The sequence below is a fragment of the Pimephales promelas genome, chromosome 5 (assembly GCF_988280905.1).
Source record: "Pimephales promelas chromosome 5, fPimPro1.hap1.1, whole genome shotgun sequence".
Taxonomy (NCBI): Eukaryota; Metazoa; Chordata; class Actinopteri; order Cypriniformes; family Leuciscidae; genus Pimephales; species Pimephales promelas.
Window position 1 is genome coordinate 36,017,847 of NC_142773.1, and position 19,949 is coordinate 36,037,795.

At 36.4% G+C, this 19,949-nt stretch overlaps 1 protein-coding gene across 1 annotated transcript; it reads right to left on the minus strand.

The window, feature by feature from the left end:
- Nucleotides 1-263: 263 nt before the first annotated feature.
- On the minus strand, nucleotides 264-19,181 carry scinlb (scinderin like b). Its single transcript, XM_039675756.2, has 17 exons — nucleotides 19,041-19,181; nucleotides 17,222-17,407; nucleotides 13,188-13,342; nucleotides 12,698-12,859; nucleotides 11,328-11,477; nucleotides 10,781-10,870; nucleotides 8,921-9,053; nucleotides 8,470-8,558; nucleotides 6,508-6,723; nucleotides 5,295-5,428; nucleotides 5,095-5,185; nucleotides 3,979-4,149; nucleotides 3,729-3,903; nucleotides 3,310-3,425; nucleotides 3,130-3,207; nucleotides 2,825-2,885; nucleotides 264-1,797 (listed from the first exon to the last, which is right to left on the minus strand). The coding sequence occupies exons 2-17, from the start codon at nucleotides 17,400-17,402 to the stop codon at nucleotides 1,637-1,639; spliced, it is 2,163 nt and encodes a 720-aa protein (XP_039531690.2). The 5' UTR covers nucleotides 17,403-17,407; nucleotides 19,041-19,181; the 3' UTR covers nucleotides 264-1,636.
- Between the last annotated feature and the right edge of the window lie 768 nt (nucleotides 19,182-19,949).

Sequence of the window (19,949 nt, forward strand, 5' to 3'; positions counted from 1 at the left end):
AAGCCTCTTATTCTCACCAAGACATCAGAAACGATCTTGGTGGCTCTATTGTCTTGGTGTCAGATAGCACAGGACACTTTCAGGGGTCTTGTAGAGTCAATTTTTCGGCGGGTCAACGCTGTTTTGGCAGCACAAGGAGGACCAAGAGCATCTTAGGCAGGTGGTCATAATGTTTTGGCTTATTAATGTACTGTATATTGTGGTTATTAAAATGCCGAACTTGTATGTCCATGTCATTTGCAGTAAATCTACAGTATAGTAAATTGATCTTCTCAATTTATTAAAGTTGAACATAACAACAAAGAACAAGCTGAAAATATATAAATGGCTTGTGTGTAAAAAAAAAAAAAAAAAATCAAAGAATTTTGCCACATTTTTATAACACATTGACACCTTAGGAGGTCATAATGGCAGTGCCATCCTGAAATAAAAAGTCTAAAGACTTTCAACAAAATGATGAGGGTAAAATAAGGTGACTCTATTCCACTATTTGAGTGCTAATTGTTTTGGCGGGTTTTCTTCTATTATGACAGCTGGTTCTGGTTGAACACAGCCATACTAAATCCATTTTACTAGACTAGGTTCAATAAAACTTCACATCTCTAACACGTCTTAAAGGTGCACTAGCTAATTGTAACTTTTTAAAGAAATGAACAGTACTTTTGTTTATGGTTAAAAAGATCAGTGGTACTAAATAAGCTGTTTTTATTTTACATGGATTGGGTTGCCGCCTCATGAGGACAGACATGTTGAGATCACATGACCAGCCAAATACTACCCACTATATCTCAGTAATGCTGCGTTCCAGGCAGGTTTTTGAACACGTAAATCACAACTTCAAACCACGACTTACGACTTTGAAGCATTCCAGGTCATTCACGCCAAACTACCTAGATGTAAACAAACCAGCATGGCGGACCTTACGGGGCTCACGCGCGTTTGTAATATTTTCTAACGCCAAAGGCGCTTACTCCTTGTTTATTAGTGGGAAACTGAGGAGGAAAAATAGCGCATGAGGCAAGATAAGCTGTTATACTCTTTATTTTACTTTATTTGTAAATTTGGAAATCTTCTATTTGGTATATATTTATCGTTGCACTCAATGGACTGAAAACTAGTTGACGTTATTTTGTCCTAAAGTGTATTCTCACCGTGTACCGCCTGCAGAAACACTGCATCAGTAAGGGCTGTCATTGGTTCGCGGGCTATGTGACGTCAGAACTCGTAACTGGGAGTACATCGATCTAGTACGAGTTCACGGGTGGGAAGTCACGAGTTTGACTGCCGTTCCAGTGCACTTTCACGAGGTATAAGGTTGGAAAAACACGAGTTACAGGTTGCCTGGAACGCGGCATAACTCACTTATTACTGATTAAATGAATCATGGCTAACTATGATCAGAGCATTTCTACAATGACATCTGTAACTAAAAACTAGTTACAGCCCAATACAGCCATACTGGCCAACACAATGTAAACCAAAACAAATTGCCAAGTGCACCTTTAAGTGATATGGGTATTTCAACAGTCTTTACATTTAGTAAAACCTGGGAAAGTTGCAATTTATGGCACAGGAACAGGAAGTGCTTGTATATAAAAAAATAAAAAAAAATTAAAAAGAGAGAACGGCTCTGGATTTAAAAGGAAGATCGGATTCTCTCCAGAGGGTCAGTGTCCCACATTTTAGGGTCCCAAGCCTGGAACCAGCCCGTGAAGGTTGGGGGCTCAGCCCCCTGCTTTATGGTTGTGATGGGCAGCCCACGACGTCCAGAAGGATCAGAGTCCACATAATCCTTAGCTATAGACAGGGAACATCATTTTAGGCTCAAAACTTGTTTAACAGAACATAGAGTGCTGCAGGTATCATGTATTTATTTTTGCCAACCCGGAAGTCAGCATCAACATGGTTCCCTTGACAAAAAGCCAATAGGATTTTTCCATTGGCTTTTTTGATTATTGCAGAAAATTCTCTGATTATCATTCTTACAAGGTTTGTTCATTAAGGTAATCTTAACAAATAAACACAACTATCCTGATTGAATTTTGAAGCCTAAATACAATAGCCAGAAGTAAAAAGCTAAAGGTAGGCTATAAACAAACTATACAACACTGCATTACTTCAACATTAAACTCAAATTTTTACTTAGAATCTACAAATTGAAATTTCTGAGCTAGAATAGTTTGCAAGAGCCAATTATAAATACAATAAGGCGGTGAAAGGGGACTAGCAAGTAGATCAGTTTAATGTCCCTTTAGTCACTTGTTAGAAAAATGTTAAAAAAAAGTATACCCTGGTTTCACAGGCAAGGCTTAAGCTTAGTCCCAGACTAAAATGTATTATTGAGGCGATTTAACTGAAAACGACTTGCACTGACATATCTAAAATTATGTCAGTGTCTTTGTTTTGTGCACATCGCTAATGTTTTTTCTAAGGCACATTTATAAAAGATACTAATTAAACTAAGGCCTAATCTAAGCCATGTCTGTGAAACCAGGCCTATGAGTGGGGTCTTACAGCTATGCAGTAGAATTAAACATGAGAATTTGTTGAGCTTGTGCTCACCACAGACCTTATTTCAGGTATTTTACCAAATCCTATTTATATTAAAAAAAACAAAAAAAAACTGATTAACCTCAGGACAATTGAACCAGAAGTTCAAACATGCACACTTGTTTTCAGGTTTTAGCACTCATTCCTGCATGTTTTATGCAGGAAAATCTATGTTTTATGCTACACGATAATGCGAGTGATTCTGGTCTGGCAAAGACAGAAAAGCTAAAACTCAATGTTTTATGAAAAATGATTAAATAAGCATGTCACTTACCGATTTTTGGTGACTCGGTTTTTTCAACCTCATTGGCTTCCTTACCAATCCAAAGAAAGATCTAGAAAGAGCAGCAGTTCTTTAAAATTAGGTCCTCTAAAAATGCTAATCTAAAACATAATTTTAACTTACAACTATGGTAATTTCTCATCAATTTCTGCTTAAAATATTTTAGAGGCTGACGTAACTAAAAAAAAAAATGACATTACAGACATTTCATAACTTTTTAAGATTACTTTTTATTATGCATTTCAAGGTCAAGAAATCACACATCCTCGTGAACTCGTGAATATGCGTGAACTCACCTGATCCCAAGTGTCAAGCAACATGACATCATCGGTAGCCAAGTCTGACTGATTAAAGTCTCCGGGAACTTCCTCAACCTGAGAGAAAGCACAAGACAATCCATCCATGACATCATCATCACATTCACAAACCGTAGCTTTCCTCCAGCCAGCCTGTGTGGTTCTGTGACTCTCACTTACCACTAGCCGGCCCGTCTTATTGGAGCAGCCGAACAGACGTGGTGATTTGACCATGTTTCTTAAAGTTGGAGATGTCTGGTATTCCTTCTTCCCGCCCAGAGCCGACCAGAATCCAGCTGAAGAGAGACACGAAAGGAGTTAAAGGGATTGCTCACCCAAAACTCACTCACTCTCAAGTTGTTGTATGAGTTTCTTTCTTCTGTTGGGTAACCAAACAGTTGACTTCCATCATATGGAAAAAGAAAATACTGGAACATCAACTGTTTGGTTATTGACATTCTTCAAAATATCTTCTTTTGTGTTCAGCAGAAGAAAGAAACTCAAACAGGTTGAGTGAATGATGACAGAATTTTTATTTTTGGGTGAACTATCCCTTTTAGGCAGGATCTCACACCAAAAAAAACACATGGCGGACTCACCTGGTTCTTTACCCTCGGCCACATCAGTGGATTTTTTCTCCAGGACACTCACGACATACTTGGCAGCGACCATTTCTTCCTCGCTGGCACCTGCTCCTTTCCACACAAACACACAGTCTGGCGACATCAGCACAAACACGTCATTGGTGTTCAATTTGGATGCAGATGGTTCAACCTATGGAAGATAAATGCAGCGATTAATGAGAAGCATTATTACTATATGGATGACAGTGTCCAGACTGTGACTGACCTCTACGGCACGTGTGGCTCTAGAAGAGCTCTGTCGGATGTGGAAGAGGCGTGTGCTGCCTGCTTTGGTCTGGCCGTCCTTGCGGGACGTGCCTCCACTATGAATGATCATGGGTTTGCCTTTGAACAGACTCATCAGGTGAGGGGGTTCCTGACCCTGTGTCACTCGCACCTGAGCAATGTATTCAGATGGATAAAATCGATCAAAGTCACAACACACAAGAGTTTTGTGGGATTACAAATGTAAAAATCTGTTTAAGATCTGCTGATCCTACATCTTTACACAGCATCCCATGAAAAAATAAGGGGATGTAGCCTCTATTGTATTAAGAATTTAAAGGAGTAGTTCACTTTAAAAAAAAAATGTGCTGATAATTTACTCACCCCCATGTCATCCAAGATGTTCACGTCTTTCTTTCTTCAGTCGAAAATAAATTAAGGTTTTTGATGAAAACATTCCAGGATTTTTCTCCATATAATGGACTTCATTGGGAACCAAACGGTTCAAGGTCCAAAAGAAAGTTTCAGTGCAAACTGTTCAAAGGGCTTTAAATGATTCCAGACGATGAATAAGGGTCTTATCAAGCGAAAATGAAAAAAATCAAAATGAACGAATCTTTTCCCGAGTCAGCTCGTTCATTTCGTTCATTGAATGAACCAAATGATACGAAAAAAGATTTGTTCATTTTGATGAACGAGTTCGAACAGGAGAGTCACGAACATGCATCACACAACAGAGCAAGGTGACCATTTGAGCTTATAAAACTTAAACTTTGTTATTTTGTTTTTAAATGAGTGATCGTTTCGCTAGATAAGACCCTTATTCACCGTCTGGAATCGTTTAAAGCCTTTTGAACACTTTGAAGTTCGCACTGAAACTGTCTTTTGGACGAACCGTTTGGTTCCCATTGAAGTCCATTATATGGAGAAAAATCCTGGAATGTTTTCATCAAAAAACCTTAATTTCTATTCGACTGAAGAAAGAATGACATGGACATCTTGGATGACATGGGGGGGAGTAAATTATCAGCAAACGTTTTTTTAAAAGTGAACTACTCCTTTAATCTATCAGAACTCTTTACAATGCTCTTTTCTTCCACGAATGGATTATTCGCACCTGAACGGGAGCTCCTCCCATGGAGTCGTCCAGCTGGACTGTAAGGAAGGCAGAAGCTGCCAGCTCATCCTGAGTGCACTTCAGTCCCTGCCTGCAGCACAACGACACACACACACACACAATATGATGACACTTTGTTCATGTCACAAATTATATAGATATTATGACACAAAACACAATTAAAGATGTTATGGACTGACCAGGTGTAGATGATATGCTGCTCTCTGCTTCCCTGTTTGTAACTGTAGAGGATCAGGTAACAGTCTCCTCCATAGAACTGACCATAGGTAGAGGGATCCACCGGGACACGGGCCCCTCCTTCCACACGCCAGATCTGATTCAGACAAACATGAGCGATTAAAGAACAGTGCCTCGAACTTGATCTCCCATTTACACGTATAAGCAGCAGCAATATTAAACCTCGTTAAGCGCCAAATGCAAGTCAAAATTGGATTTTTGTGGCTGGCAAGAAACTTCAATATATAATATGGTTTAAAATGCATTATACAAATTATATTAGGAGTTTCACTGATGTAAGTGATGTGGAAAAAAATTATAAGGGGAAAAAATCCCAGTCTAATCTCATCTTTTTTTTTAAATCTTATTATCATAAGTAAAAATATATGCATTTAAAATTGTAAAAAAAAAAAAAAAATACAATGAAAAAAATATGGTTGGTAAATGTTTTACTAATTTATAATAAAAAATAATCCTTGATTCAATAATATGTTATTATATCATATCATATTATATTATATTATATCATATTATATTATATTATATTATTTTATTTTATATTGTATTATATTATATTATATTATATTATATTATATTATATTATATTATATTTTACTTTAACAGCTTGCAAAAATCTTGAGGGTGGCCACTTTATTATGATTTATATTTTTTTGATTTGCTAGAATTTGTTCAAAGTATAGATCTAAAATAATAGCAGGTCTTAAACATATTTAGCAACTTCATTTATACCATTGTTCAAAAAATTGGGGTCGGTAAGATTTTGTCTATTATGCCTGACCTAATGCAAGACTTTATTTGCATATTATTAAAAAAAACAGTGAAACAGTAATATTAATACATTTTAAAAGAACTGTTTTCTATTAGAATATATTTTTAAAATGTAATTCATTCCTATGATCAAAGCTCTTCAGTCTTCGGTGTCACAAGATCCTTCAGAAATCATACTTAAATCATACATACATATTCCATAGGACCTGTGACATGCTTATTTTTTTACTTTATAAATATATTTACTGTACCTTTTTAGCAATGTAATGCTTCCTTGGTGATTAAAAGTATTTTTTTTTTCCTAACGACCCCATACGTTAAGTAGTCTGAACAGTAAACTGTACAGTAGTCAGTGTGAGAGAGTTTGATGACCAAAATGAAATTAACCTGGACTTTTCCAGAACCATCATCGACCATGTTGTGCTGGGCTGCCATGGCCTTGTTGTTGTGGAGGCTGGAGGCATCGAAAGGAATCTGCTTCACTTGGGCTATTTTGCCAATGGTGTAGGCCTTGGTAGGGCCAGTGGTTTGGTCCTTGTCCTTCCAGTTAGAGAAGAACTGCTTGAACAGTGTGGTCTCGCCCCCTGCAGGAAGCACTTGGATCTACAGCAGCAAGCATTGAAAGTACAGCATCAGTAATCCAAACATTAGCTCTTTATACAGTACTTATGTAGTAAACATATCTTCAAACTAATTTGATGTAAGATGTTATATGAAATCAGCAAAAATATAAACCACTGCGTATTCAGACATGTATTATTGTATAATCATATAGATTGTTTCTAAATGCAGATTTTTACAAGTCTGAATATTTTTGTCAATATCAGTGTGTAGGTAATACTTTACAATAAGGATGCAATTGAAGAGTTCAGATGCAAAAGCCTCTAAATGCCATTTGAAATTTTCTTCTAGAATGGTCATTTTTATCAAGCTTGTATATTTAAGTCCAGTAATTTCACTTAAATGACAATTAATAGGTAATCTTCATTGCCATTTAAGTGAAATTACTGAACTTAAATATACAAGCTTGATAAAAATGATCATTTTAGAAGAAAATTTCAAATGGCACTTAGAGGCTTTTGCATCTGAACTCTTCAATTGTTATCACATTAGTTAACATGAATAATACTTGTAGAGTGTTCATAAATATTAATGTTAATTTCAACATTTACTAATACATTTTTTATGATCAAAATGTTTACATTAGTTACTGCACTGTGAACTAACATGAACATAAACACTTATTACACATACTTTTGTACACTGTAAAAAAAGCTGCCTTAAATTTAAGTACAAACAACTTTGATATTTAAGTCAGAGTAGTTCACTTTTATAAAAAACTTTTGCTGATAATTTACTCACCCCCATGTCATCCAAGATGTCCATGTCTTTCTTTCCTCAGTCGAAAAGAAATTAAGGTTTTTGATGAAAACATTCCAGGATTTTTCTCCATATAATGGACTTCAATGGGAACCAAACGGTTCAAGGTCCAAAAGACAGTTTCAGTGCAAACTGCAATCTGTTCAAAGGGCTTTAAACGATTCCAGACGATGAATAAGGGTCTTATCAAGCGAAATGATCGCTCATTTAAAGAAAAAATTAACAAAGTTTAAGTTTTAGAGGCTCAAATGGTCGCCTTGCTCTGTTCTGTGATGCGCGTCCATTCGTAACTCTCCTGTTCAAACTCGTTCATCAAAATGAACGAATCTTTTCCCGAGTCAACTCGTTCATTTCATTCGTTGCATGAACCAAATGACACGAAAAATGATTTGTTCATTCTGATAAACGAGTTCGAACAGGAGAGTCACGCATCGCAGTACAAAACAAGGCGAGCATTTGAACTTATAAAACTTACTTTACTTTTTTTAAAAGAGCGATTTTTTTCATTTTCGCTTGATAAGACCCTTATTCATCGTCTGGAATCGTTTAAAGCCCTTTGAACAGTTTGCACTTTGCACTGAAACTGTCTTTTGGACCTTGAACCGTTTGGTTCCCATTGAAGTCCATTATATGGAGAAAATCCAGGAATGTTTTCATCAAAAACCTTAATTTCTTTTCGACTGAAAAAAGAATGACATGGACATCTTGGATGACATGGGGGTGAGTAAATTATCAGCAAAAGTTTTTTTTAAAGTGAACTACTCATTTAAAGCAATGTAAAAACACGTTGTCATAACTTAGTGATCATATGATGTTTTACAGTTTAACATGATCAAAAGTTAATAAATGCTGTAAAAAATTCTCATAAAAGCTTTCTCATAGTTAGTCAATGAAACTAATGTTAACAAATGAAACCTCACTGTAAAGTGATACCAGTGTGTGTGTTTAAAATGCTCATTATGTATGTACCTGTGTTTTATTAGAGTAGTTCTTCTCTTTAATGAACTGCTCTGCTGATTTCATTGCCGCTTTGCGTTCAGATGCGTTTGCATTCGGTCCTGTCGGGAAAGGGAAGCTCTTTTATCTTTATGAAAATACATGGCACATTTAAACAAAGGGCCCCTAGTGATCTGCAATGCATGCCAGCATTATGGAGGAAAACAAACAAAGCTGATATCAGTGTGACGCATCTATAATAGTACATAAGATGCGAGATACAACTGGCTGTTGGACAACATTAATTAATAGCCTGCATGGTTAGATGACATCAGATGAAAAGGAAAGTTTCAGAGGCGGTTCAAGATATGTGCACTGATGAATGATGCACAATAAGACTAGGAATGTGTATAAGATAGGAACATATGATGGATTTTGTTTTCAAGTTGATTTTCAAGTTATGCATGTACATCGAGAGACACACCTTTCCATACAAACACATTCTTATCAACTCCATTGTCCAGGATGTAGCACTCTTCGAGGGAGAGCATCTCCTGCTTGAACGGGCTGCTCTGGGCCACGACAGATGTTTTCATGGAGCCAGAGGCATCTGAGATCTACAATAACAAAAGCAAACCACACAAATTGAGAAGAGATCAATAAAGGTGTTACGCTTGCAACGCTTAAAAAACAAAGCTAATGAGAAACAACGTTTTGTCCTTGTGTGAATGATGTCGGCAGCATTTTAGGCTTTACAGCTGTCAGCTGTGTAAATGTAAAGCAGTCCACATGAATAATTAAGAACTTAATATGTACCAATGAGCTAAAGTATGAGTAGAGATAAGAGTCTTTCCCTGCATCCATAAAAGTATGTAATCTTTTTGTGAAGAAAAAGTACATGCTTTTGAGTGTGTGGCAGAAGAGAAGACACTTCTTTGACACTATTGACAAGCCTTGACACTTATTTACACGCACCCCGTCACTGTTTTAAACTGCCCTGTCAATCATCTTGTCACATTTATCATACTCCACGTTTCATTTCCTACCGTAATGGAGAGAAATGTAGTAGCACGTTGATTTTCCCGTTGTGGGTCTTTCGTGTGGAGAATTCTCCTCAATTTAAAGGGATAGTTCACTTTGAAAGGAATTTTTGGTATGTTTTAGCTTACCTCAAGGGCATCCAAGATGTAGGTGTCTTTGTTTCCGCAGTAGTTTCAATTTTGATATTTTTAGGTCAAACCGTTCTTGTCTGTCAGTCATATAATGGAGGTCTATGGTCACCACCTCAAAGAGCATGCACAGAGAAGTCCAAATTAAACATGATTTAATGACTCGTAAATGTAAATACACATTGATGGCCTAAGACACGAAACGAGCGGTTTGTGTGAGAAAACGAACATTGTTTATATCGTTTTGCCTCTTGTAACCACAGCCAAACGCTGGAAAGTGCCGGAAGTGATCTCTTAGGAAGTGAAGAAGAGTTTGCGTGAGCACACGTAATTGTTTTCTTTTACGACGGTCCCGGATAAGCGCAAACTAGTACCATTTTAATTAGCTGTCTTACATTAGACAGGTCTTACCTACAATCTTTGTTCAGTGTAAACAATGAGTGACATACACGCGCGAGAGATCACTTTCAGGGGCCCTCAGATCACTTGGACGTGGCTGTGGTTACAAGAGGTAAAACGATATAAATATTGTTCGTTTTCTCACACAAACCGCTCGTTTCGTGTCTTAGGCCATCAATGTGTACTTACATTTATGAGTCATTAAATCATGTTTAATTTGGACTTCTCTGTGCATGCTCTTTGAGGTGTTGACAATAGATATCCATTATATGCCTGACAGACAAGTACGGTTTGACCTAAAAATATCAAAATTGAAACTACTGTGGAAAGAAAAAAAACAACATCTTGGATGCCCTTAAGGTAAGCTAAAACATACCAAAAATGTATATCAAAGTGAACTATCCCTTTAATAGCGAAGAAAACAAAAAAACTCTGTTTGGATTTAAATTGGTAAATGCTTAAGAGTCTATGACTGGATCATTATTTCTGTTATTATAATGTTTTTAGCATTTAATGTGTTTGGAAACATTTCTTCTAACCCTAATTGATGGAGTGTGTAGCTTTTCATTTCTTAAACAACCATGCAGGAAGACACACCATGGCCATATTCCAGGATGACAATGTCAAAATTCATCAGGCTCAAATTGTGAAAGAATGATTGAGAGGGAGCATGAATAATCATAATTTCAACAAACTTCAATTTGGGACACACTAGTTCTAATTTAGAATACTATATAAGATGGACAGTATGCAAATTTGGACGCAGAATTTATTACCATGTACAATGCTCCCTTCTTCTTGTTGGAGGTTTCCACTTCCTCATCGTCGGGAGTTGCAGGGGTGATGCTGGTTTTGGGCCCCAGAGCCTGCAGGAGGAAATACAGGATTAAGGCTCACATGGTCACAGTGGGGCTTTATTTCTAACTCCTATCTGATGCCAAATGTGCTGAATGACCTGACACCAGACTGAATATTTGGCATGCAAAAGTCTTCCTTCTTCATTAAACACATGATGGATGCATTCTCATTAGCAAAATTTACAAGCCAGAGCCAGAACACAAAAAACAAAGCCACAGTGCCAAGTTTTACATCAGGCCTGGATGAGGTTGTCCATAACATAATATGTGGTCATTCAGCATCCTGGGAAATGTGACACTGCATGCATTTTTTTTTTTTTTTTTTTTTTTTGGTGGTCAGCTTTGAACATTTTGAACTTAATTAGCAAACACAAACTTATGAAATGAGAAGTGGATTTCTACCCATATTGTGTTGTAATTCAGATGATGGTTGTGTGGAAATTGTTACAGGAAATCTTTCACTCACATTAGTCAGAGCCTCTGGTTCAGCCCCGTCCTCCACCATGACCAGCTTGGCCCTGCCGTTCCTCTCATTGTCCCGGATATCAATGGCCAACTGGGAGGCCTTCAGACGCTCAAAACGATTGCAGTCACTGCCACACCACTGATAAATATCCTAGCAAAACATGAGAGACGTGTCTTGAGGAATAACTCCAATAAACACTACCGTTCAAATGTTTGGGGTCAGTAAGATTTTATTTTGAAAGAAAGAAATTAATACTTTTATTCAGCAAGGATGCATTCAATTGATCAATAGTTACAGAGAATACATTTATAATGTTGCAAATTGTATTTCAAATAAATAGTGCTCTTATTAAATTTCTATTTATCAAAGAATCCTGAAAAATTATGTATAACCGTTTCCACAAAAATATTACAGTTTATAAATATTGTTTTTTGAGAGTCAGATCATCGTATTAGAATGATTTCTGCAGGATCATGTGACACTGAAGACTGGAGTGATGATTCTGAAAATACAGCTTTGCATCACAGAAATAAATTATATTTAAAAAAATTCATTTTTTTTTTTTAAATATAATTTATTTCTGTGATGCAAAGCTGTATTTTCAGAATTTTCACCATGGTGAGCATGTTTTTTTTAAACAAACAATTTTACAAACCCCCAAACTTTTGAACATAAATGTACTTTAAAAAAATTGAAAACAAAATAGGGTGACTGCAAGCCAGTAATAATTGTAATAGTTATAATTAGTGATAGTGAAAATTAAAAATGCAATATACCCTTATTATGCCTATTTAAATTTTTCTAATTTTGTTTTGGAGGTCTCCTATAATACGTTTAAAGGGGACTGAAACGGTTCAGTCGCTCTAAACCCCTCAATTCCACAAGCTACTCTGCATTGGTCAGATGGCTCAGTCTGTTGTGATTGGTCGATCGCTTACAGCACATGAAAAACTAAACCATAAATCAACATATCTGAATTTCTGTTGTGGATCTTCCTCAGAATCGATTCTTTCTTTTAGGATACAGTGACCTTTTGTTTGTTTATGAAATTTGATTTTTAAAACTTTTCAGACATTTTACATTCACAAATACTGCATGGGGCACTTTAAATGTACAAAAAAGGGGCACTTTAAATGTATATTGATACCAAAAGCCACATCTATTTACCAGTTTTCTTATCTGTCACTATAATATGTCTTCGAATTACCTTAATTTTTTTTGTGCAAATATTGAGAAGTGAATTGCATTTTTTTATTAGTTGCCATGCCATGTGATTAATTCAATTACATGGTTTTCTATTGGCAGCTCTAATTGCTATTGGAAAGAATATAAAGAAAATGAGTGGTCAGGTCAGGTTCAGATATCCATACCTTCCCCAGGTCTACAATAAAGCAGTCTCCTTTGTTGAAGCTGCTCCAGGACATCTCCACCTCAGTGGCTCTGATGGCCCTCCTGCCCTTGATGTGCAGCAGACGCTTCACATCCACATCATTGGTCAACACGTGATGGAAGCCGGACGCAACCCCACCTTGCTGAGGCGTCGAGAAAGACTCATTACATTACATAAAACCATCCTGGGATAATTGCCAAAACACAAGCAAAGAACTAAATGCAAACCACTCACCAGAGTGCTTCTCAAAAAGCCAAGCAAACTTACTGAGCTCAACAAATTGCTGAATATAATGGAAAGAATGTGACATGACTAAACTTAATGGATGTTTTAGAGACATAATTGACTCAACCCTGGTGCTTCAACAAAGCAAAGCCAGCAGGAAGTCTACTTTTGCATTTTCACTGCCAGTAAATGATGAACTCTGCTTCTGAGAAGGGCTATTTTCATTCATACAAAGCTGAGTTTACCTTATACTTGATGCCTGACTTGAAGTAGCCCAGGAATGTGAGCGACTCGTTGTTTTGGACCTCGCGGAACTGAACGGGACCACCTCCGAGAAAGTCATCCAGCTGTGTGGAGAAGATAGCCGCGGCTCCACTTTCATCTTGAGAACACTCATTCCCTGAAAGAGAGGGGAATCAGTGGAAGAGGGATGTTTGTTTGTTAGTGCGTATTAATATAATCAAAAACATTATATAGGGTGATACAACTGCGCTGACGTCATAATGAAGAAAAAAAGCCTCAATAAAAGTTGATAATAAATCCTCAAGTAGTTCTGCAAAATATCTATTAAAAAATATTTTAACAAAAATGCTTTACTGTTTACTAATATTTACTTTTATAACTTTTGGTGCGACCGATAAACATGCAGAAAGTGCAAGAAATAAGTATAAAGCAGGAAATTATATCATACAGAGATGACCCCTGAAAATCCTCATGAGTTATTTTATTATATTTGTTAAAATTATTAAAAATAAAATTATTTTATTTTAGTTTTAATAATTTTGTTGTGTGCTTTTGTCATTTTTTGTTTTTGTTTTCAGTTTTCACACACATCATTTAAAATTTTATTCAGTTGTAGCTTTAGTTTTAAAATTGTTTAGTAAACTTCAACTTATTATTATTTTTTTTTTTTTTGCAGTTAGCTGCCATGGCAACATTTAAATTGTTTTATTGAAGTTTGACATTAATGAGAGATATTGTAATAGTGTCAAGAAGTCTTAAAATATAGAATTATTTGGCACCTTAAGTCAAGGTTAGTTCAGGTCGTAAAAAATATCATGTGGTGCAACGTGTTTTTCGACGTGTACTTTTATGGCCTTTGACTTTTCTTTCAATCGTTCATTTTAAACGTGATCTTTCACTCTTTTTTAAAAAGAATTTCCTACTTCTGTATCATAAATATGATCTTTCAACTCTTGACCCAAAGCAGCAAAAGACAGTATTTTCATGTTCTAATTTACATTACATCCTTATTATATGCTTTGTCAGTTAAAAAAAAAATGTCCTACAACTTACAGGAACACTAACTGTGCTCAAGTTGCCAAGCAGCTCCATCAATGCATCCGTTTTTGCTATAAAAAGACCCAAATGAAAACCCCAAAGCGGCCACATGGTGCACATTATGAGTTTTTCCACTTTGTGTCCTCGAATAAACCTTTTCTTCTCACACTAGAACCAGTACAATGTCTGAGAACTAGGCTACTATGGTTTAGAGCAAGCTTTCGAGCACAACGAGTGTTTTTCAAACCACTCGTTTCGAGTTTAAACCACTGGGCGGGACAAAAACAGTTCCTCCCTGATCAGTCTCTAGAAATGAACAGTGGACCACATGAACCTAAGCGGGCTGAGAGCCAAGTAACTGCCAGACAAACAATTGAAGGTGTGCTATAATCTCTGGAGGTGACTAAACCTCAAAGTAAGAAATGTGACAGCTGTAATTGGTCGGACAAATTTCTCCCCAGGGGTAGGAGGGATTGTCTAATGGGGAACACTCATGAGTCAGCATACTGCCAATTAGTTTTAATTTACAAGAACAATCTCATCAGTTATTAGCTTTATTATACTTAAAAGGCAGGGTAGTTGATTTGTTCCAAAAACATTTTTTGTTGTGCTGGTTCACAGTCACATCCCGATTGCAATCACTAAGTTAAAGGAGCCGTATGCAAGATTGTGGCCAAAACTGGTACTGCAATCACTTTCAAATTACTGTAGAGCGGTGTATTCCCCTTGACTCGAGGTTGCCAGATATGCTGCAGGAATTTAGGCTTCTACATTAAGCTTCCAATGGCAAGTGACGAGTCCTACACAGTCAGTTTTTTTTCTGCTAATTATTTATTTCGGACTTTGTCACGAAGTATTTCGGATTCATATCGAGTATTTTTTTTTTTTTTTTTGGTTTCGCAACATACATTTTTTTAACCGATTCCGACACGCTGTCGTAACTAGAGAAGACCTGGCAACCCGAATTCTACTCTGTGATTGGTAGATCGGTGGAGGGTGACGTATCAGAACAAAACACAACATGAAAACATCAACATCAGTTGATTCACTTTTTAAATGACAATATCCTGGCCGGACTACTGTTATAACAAACATGATTTCATATTGTCTGGCAACATATCAGGGAAAGTTTATGATTCATTAAAAAAAAAAATTCTTGTATACAGCTCCTTTAAGTGGGTTGTGTGTGTGTAAATATATATATATTTATATCTTCTGTGGAAAGCGTAGGACCATAAAATGTCAGAATGCAATGTCCTACTTACATTTATTCATTTTGCTGACGCTTTTAACCAATGCGACATAAACTTGCTATATCTGTCAGAGGTCGCACGCCTCTGGAGCAACTAGGGGTTAAGTGTCTTGCTCAGGGACACATTGGTGTCTTACAGTGGATTCGAACCCAGGTCTCTCACACCAAAGGCATGTGTCTTATCCACTGCGCCATCACCACCCAGTACAAAACTTCCTGTCAACGTGTGTATTTTCATACCTCCAATGTCATCAGCATGTTTCATGCTATACAGAGTTAGACAGACGTTAGTCACAGAGCACTGCAACCGAAACCGCTTTTTATAGTTCCCCCTGAACAAAAACTATCAGCTTATGCTGCGTTCACACCATAACCACAGTCATTTTGAAGAGATGGGAAAGCGGTTTGTGACTCGAATGTTTGTAATTTTTTTGTCATTTAAAATTTTTGTCACTTTCAAAATAAGGGCTCTTATATTGGTCAATGCCACAAATTCAGGTGACCAATTTGAATCCGTGGCGAAATCTGGGAAATCACATGAAATTCCTAATCGCATCTCTGTTTCATTTCTATTGCAATGACTGGATTATTATCTCAAAAAATCACCAAGCAGTGGTAAATGAATGTCACTGACAGAAATGATAAACAGCATATCTTTGTAAAGATCCGTCACACAACATACATTTCTAAAGAAAAAGACAATGCAAATAACACCCTCTTAAAAATAAACTGACACTCAAAATAAAAAGATGACGGACAAGCCACATCCTTCCTGCTAGTATGAGTTTCACCATGTGTGAGAAGAAATATTCTTAAAGAAGTAGTTCACTTTAAAAAAAAAACTTTTGCTGATAATTTACTCACCCCCATGTCATCCAAGATGTCCATGTCTTTCTTTCTTCAGTCAAAAAGAAATTAAGGTTTTTGATGAAAACATTCCAGGATTTTTCTCTATATAATGCACTTCAATGGGAACCAAACGGTTCAAGGTCCAAAAGACAGTTTCAGTACAAACTGCAAACTGTTCAAACGGCTTTAAATGATTCCAGACGATGAATAAGGGTCTTATCATCATTTAAACAAAAAAAAAAGTTTAAGTTTTTTAAAGCACAAATGCTCGCCTTGCTCTGTTCTGTGTGACTCTCCTGTTCGAACTCAATCATCAAAATGAACAAATCTTTTTCTGAGACAATTCGTTCATTTCGTTCACTGAATGAACCAAATGACTCAAAAAAGATTTGTTCATTTTGATGAACGAGTTCGAACAGGAGAGTCACGAACAGAACAGAGCAAGGCGACCATTTGAGCTTATAAAACTTAAACTTTGTTATTTTTTTTAATGACTGATTGTTTCATTGATAAGACCCTTATTCATCGTCTGGAATCGCTTAAAGCCCTTTGAACAATTTGCACTGAAACTGTCTTTTGGACCTTGAACCGTTTGGTTCCCATTGAAGTCCATTATATGGAGAAAATCCTGGAATGTTTTCATCAAAAACCTTAATTTCTTTTCGACTGAAGAAAGAAAGACATGGACATCTTGGATGACATGGTGGTGAGTAAATTATCAGCAAATGTTTTTTTTAAAGGGAACTACTCCTTTAATATAGTATATATTAATATAGTATATAAAAATAATTAAAAATTTAATATTGTATATAAAATGCATCAGCATCATTTGGCTCTGAGAAAATTCTGTTCCAGGAACCAATGATACTTCTGAATCGAACACTAGGTGTCACTTACCCATCCACATGTGTATATAGTAGGAGGGTGCGGTGGTGGTGTACAGCAGGAGGTAGGCATCACCCGTATAGAAGTTGCCATAGAGATTCTTAGGCACTGGCTTCAGGTCCATGTTCTCAATGCGCCATATCTGCAGACCAGGAGCCTTTCCTGCAGTCTCAAACTCCTTATGGGACACCATAGTGACTGAAAGGGGAAGCAAAAAAATCAAAGGTTGAGGTCTCTTTTCATCATACTGGGAAAATGAGAAACGTCTATTTCACAGACGAGAGAGGAGAAGTAGGCTTTAGAGAAATAAAAAGTATATGTTCCCATGAGAAAGCCCTGGTTAGTGCCTGAGAACTGTGAGGTGGTCCGAAACATCTCACATCTCTGATTCTGGAATCACAGACTCCAGTAAAGCATGCAATCTGACAAAGTATGACGACTATGTTTGTCTGCACCAATTTACTAACATGCAAAAATTAAAATGCAAATGCAATAAAACATTCATCACAGCTCTGTGTCTGTGTGGCAGTGTACAGATAAGACCTTTGAAAAGAGGACCTTAGTCTTAGTGTTGTTACCTTACACAGCTGATAAGGAAGAAAACACATGATCAAGGTGATAAACTTGACTCGGGCGCTAGCTGATGTGGACTTACTGAAGAGTCAACATCCCTCAGCCAAACCAATCTAAACATTTAACAAGGTGTTATGCTTTTTATATAATGGTGTAGTAGTAACCAGTGAATGATACATTCTGAATTCTTTAGTCAGATTGATGGTAAGTGGTTTTCATGCTATAGGTTATGAAATAAAAACCCTCATGCGAGTGCAGGTCATTTACAAGTAATGCTAATGGGTTTTCTTTTGTCTCCTTTTAAAATAGTATAGCCAACACATTTAGAACATGATGTTGAAGCACAAAAACCACAATACATGCAAATGTAATCTTTTACATATTCCCGGACCCTGCAGCAGATGTAAATGTTTTTTTGAGTAACTTTAATAGACCTTCTCATTTTATTATTAATTTGACTTGTTTTAATTATCAAATCAACAAAAAAAATATTTTTTTCTTATTCTCACCAAGACTGTATATTTGATCAAAATCAAAATACAGAAAAACATTAATTTGGGAAATATTATTACAATTTAAAACAATTTGTAAAATTTGTCATTTATTGCTGTGATGACAACGCTGAATTTTCAGCATCATTACGGAAATCATTCTAATATGACGATTTGATGCTCAAGAAATATTTCCGATGATTATCAATGTTGAAAACAATATCGAAACTGTGATTTTTTTTCTGGATTCTTTGATTAATAGAAAAAAATTTATGTATATATACACTTTAATATTTATATTATTTAACATTATAAATGTATTTACTGAAGTGTAGCAGAACATATATCTTAGATGTTACAATGCAGGCTAATAATCATGTAGTTATATGATTATTAAGTCACATATGTGTTTTTTTAAACTTCTCTATGTATTTTACTGTATTCAAAACATGACAATTTTCACAGAAAAACAACAACAACAAAAAGAAAAGAAAAAAGAAAAAAACCGGTGTGCACTTAAACAAGCACCTACTACAGAAAACTGGACTTTGTCTCATAACCGGGGAATCGTGACGTGCACTAAACCGCGTTCACATCTGGATGACATATTTCACAAACCCCGAGTTACTAAGTGAATATGCACTGAGGAACATTTATATATAGATAAACTGCATTGCTAGAAGGGGGAGAAAATCACTCATTCGTTTAGTCTTTAATAGGCAGAAAGAGAGATATAACGTAAAAACAGAATAATATAAACAACTTACGAGATTTGTAGCAGACGCAGAAAGCTGTCAGTGCGCGAGAGAAGGCGGTGTGTTGGTTAGTAGACAAAGTGTAGAATGTCTTTTTCCGAATCCGCGATTTAACTGGGGGGGGAGTGTCTGTGTAACATGGGCGTGTTTGAACACACAGTGTCTTCAATACTTGTTAGATGACTTGAGACAGCATGTTTGGACATTAGAATCTCGTGAATGAGCATGTTAAAATAATAATGTGTATTGTAGGGTTTGACAAAGCCTACAAGCTCATTTTGCATCTTTGCCTCAACATGTGATTCTAAACACTTTTGTTTTGTTGAGATTTACTGACAAAAAAAAGTGTAATTTGAGTATTATTCAACACTGCCTTTTTTAAAATCAAACTTTCAATGCTTTCCCTCCCATTTGCTACATATTGTAAAGACCTAAGTATCATTTTAGGTAAGGTATGTATTCCCCTGCATGCTACAGATAGGCCTATAGCACTCACTTCCCTTAGGCTTTCACTGATCATTTCATCAAATTCAAGCCCAGCACAAACTGTGTCACAAGTTTAGGCTATATGTTTGCCTAATGCAGGAAACATTGACCACAATGACAAACAGGAAAGCAATGGCCACACAATACAAGAGCAACTGCAATACAAGACAAACACAGCTTACTCAAACAATGTTAGCAAACTCAAACACATTTACAGCTTCTGAAAGAGATTGCACTGCATGAAAATGTCTCTTAGACAAGGCCATTGCAAATGGCAGACTAAAATCATATGTGAAATAAGAATCAGATGCTGCTTTTGTGTGGGTTGCTCATCACTGAAATGGTGGAGTCCAAAAACAAAACTCCCCCACAAACATGTGCTTGCAATTAACCCAGAGACATGAGAGGCCATTTAAAATGGCATCGGGTATATTA